General features: G+C 47.9%; 1 protein-coding gene across 1 annotated transcript; it reads right to left on the reverse strand.

Annotated features, from left to right (window-relative positions):
* Positions 1–348: 348 nt before the first annotated feature.
* Positions 349–615, reverse strand: T265_13893 (hypothetical protein; the record flags this gene model as incomplete). Its single annotated transcript, XM_009171029.1, has 1 exon — positions 349–615. A coding segment is annotated over one exon (267 nt), but the record flags the coding sequence as incomplete, so codon positions are not given.
* Positions 616–2,192: the final 1,577 nt, after the last annotated feature.

Below are 2,192 nucleotides of genomic sequence, written 5' to 3' on the forward strand. Positions count from 1 at the left end.
ATGATGATGATGATGATGATGATATCACTAGAACAACAATCCTTAGTTGCGCAGTTTGGCAACCGGCGAGCTCCATTCTACTCAAACGTATGACCGCGCAGTTAGCACAGATCCCGGTGACTGGTTACCATGCCATCATTTTGAGCGAGCAGCAACGAAACAAACAGTATCATTATAAATCAAGTGGGCCACGCTACTCATGAGTAGTCAGGAAACAAGGAAATTTACCGCGACCAGTTTGAATGTCATCCTAAGCCCTTCGAGATTTTGCAGTCCACAAAGCCAGTTTGTCTTGTGTCCGATTTTTTCGAAGTCTAAAACTAAGATTACAGCTTTTCAAAATCACCTGGAATCCATTTGCAGAACTTCGGCATGCTCGAACTCAACTGGTTTTACATGGTTTGCCTCAGGAGGCGTTTGCCAGCCATTCGCTTTATATTGTCTATCAAGCGTCGCCATGGTGTAGCCGAGACATTGTCGAGGCTGGGCACGCCGCGTCCTTGGCGCCCGCGCGCAGATTGCGAGTAGCCTCTGTCGTGGCATCCAGTTAGGTCCATGGAATGGGTGCTGCAAATAAAGACCAGTCGTTCCTGAGAGTTCAGAAGGATTCTTCATGGTGTAAATATAGTTGGAGTGAGAACACAACCTCGCTTAACTCCCTTGTTGGGGACGAGATGGCTCAAATTGTTAAAGCGCGAATTTACTGACCAGAAGTTCCGTGGTTCGAACCTGACCTCTGCCTCTCGACTTCCCCCCCCTGAGAGTATCCAAGTCCTCGTGCTTCCTTCGGGTGGCAGGGCAGCTAGGCACCGGAAGGGCGTTAAGGCTGAACGATAACTCCCTTGTCCACTTTGAGTCGAGACAACGGAGATCCCCTTTTCCAGACTGTGGGTGTGAGAGTTTTCCTGGACAGCCGAGCTTCTGGATATCCATTCACCGCACCTTGTTTATCTGATTGAGGGCTTTTGAGAACACTACGAACGGAAAGCATAACAACTGGCTCAGTTTTTACAACTGGCGCATCATTCATGTCGCACCTGCTTCGGATTCTACACTGCTGCTGGAGGCATATTCTTCCGGAATGCCAGCCGAATGAGTGGAATGTGCGCTACTTTTTTGCATGTAGTTGAGAAAAGAGTGATTTCTCGAAAGGTAACCGGTTCCTGTTGATTATGGTTACAATGACTGGGTAGTCGTTCGATGAGTCGGGTACACCAACCAATCACAGCGCTCAAGTGTGAACGCGTCCGCCTGTTCAGACGTGAAAGTTCAGATGCGCCCAACGTGCGTTGCTAGGGTAGCGGTAACACGTTCGCCTCGCATGTCAGCTGTTCGGGGTTCAAATCCCTGCACGGCCATCGGATATGCACTGCTAATGAGCTTTAATGAGAGCCAAACTCGAGTCCAGTGCTTCCCCTTGGTGTGGACTCACGGGAATAATTACGCCAGAACAGGAGGATGACCGTTCAAAGGTGAGAGGTGAGATTGGTGTGACTGTGGTTTTTGTTTTCTTGTAACAATCACAAGGGTTTGAGCCCTGAAAAATTGTGGGGACTTGCAGTCACATATTTTGTTTAAATCGAGTAAAAAAACTGTTGTCCCATATTGATCTCCTCAGTTCGGCTATTTCGGCGGTGAGTTCTTTTCACCCGCATCGACTGTGCGTCATAAAGTCGTGGAGAATCTTCAAAATGATTTGAGATGAACGCGCAGACATTCAGAACCCAAGTTGTTTTAGGTCACGAGATGATTGACGTCCCAGGTGGGAGCTTCACTCCCGTGTCAGTCATTTCACACTCCTAGCTCTTGGTAGTTCGTCGCTCCTGTGAAACCGAGTAATTTCAGCAAACAATTCGTCCTTTGGGTGAAAAGCCGACAAGCGCTGGCGGACATGGGCTGTTATACGAGCAGTTCCTGAAGCCGATTCAGAAAATGCACCAAAAGGAATTGCACGTATATGTGTCCTTCAATGAACCGATTTCGGAGAATTTCACTCCACTGGACAGTTAAGAACAGTGGTTTCTGTACTGCACAGACTAATGTGGAACGGAAGTACCCCCAGGAGAGGATGGGAGCAAACTGAATCTCAGTATGGATACACAATAGTGACGAAATCTAAAGTGTACCGAATGCATCTTTCATCTTCATCATCACCATCATCATCATCAGCATCCTTCTCCTCCTCCTCCTCA

Source organism: Opisthorchis viverrini (genome assembly GCF_000715545.1).
Source record: "Opisthorchis viverrini unplaced genomic scaffold opera_v5_116, whole genome shotgun sequence".
Taxonomy (NCBI): domain Eukaryota; kingdom Metazoa; phylum Platyhelminthes; class Trematoda; order Opisthorchiida; family Opisthorchiidae; genus Opisthorchis; species Opisthorchis viverrini.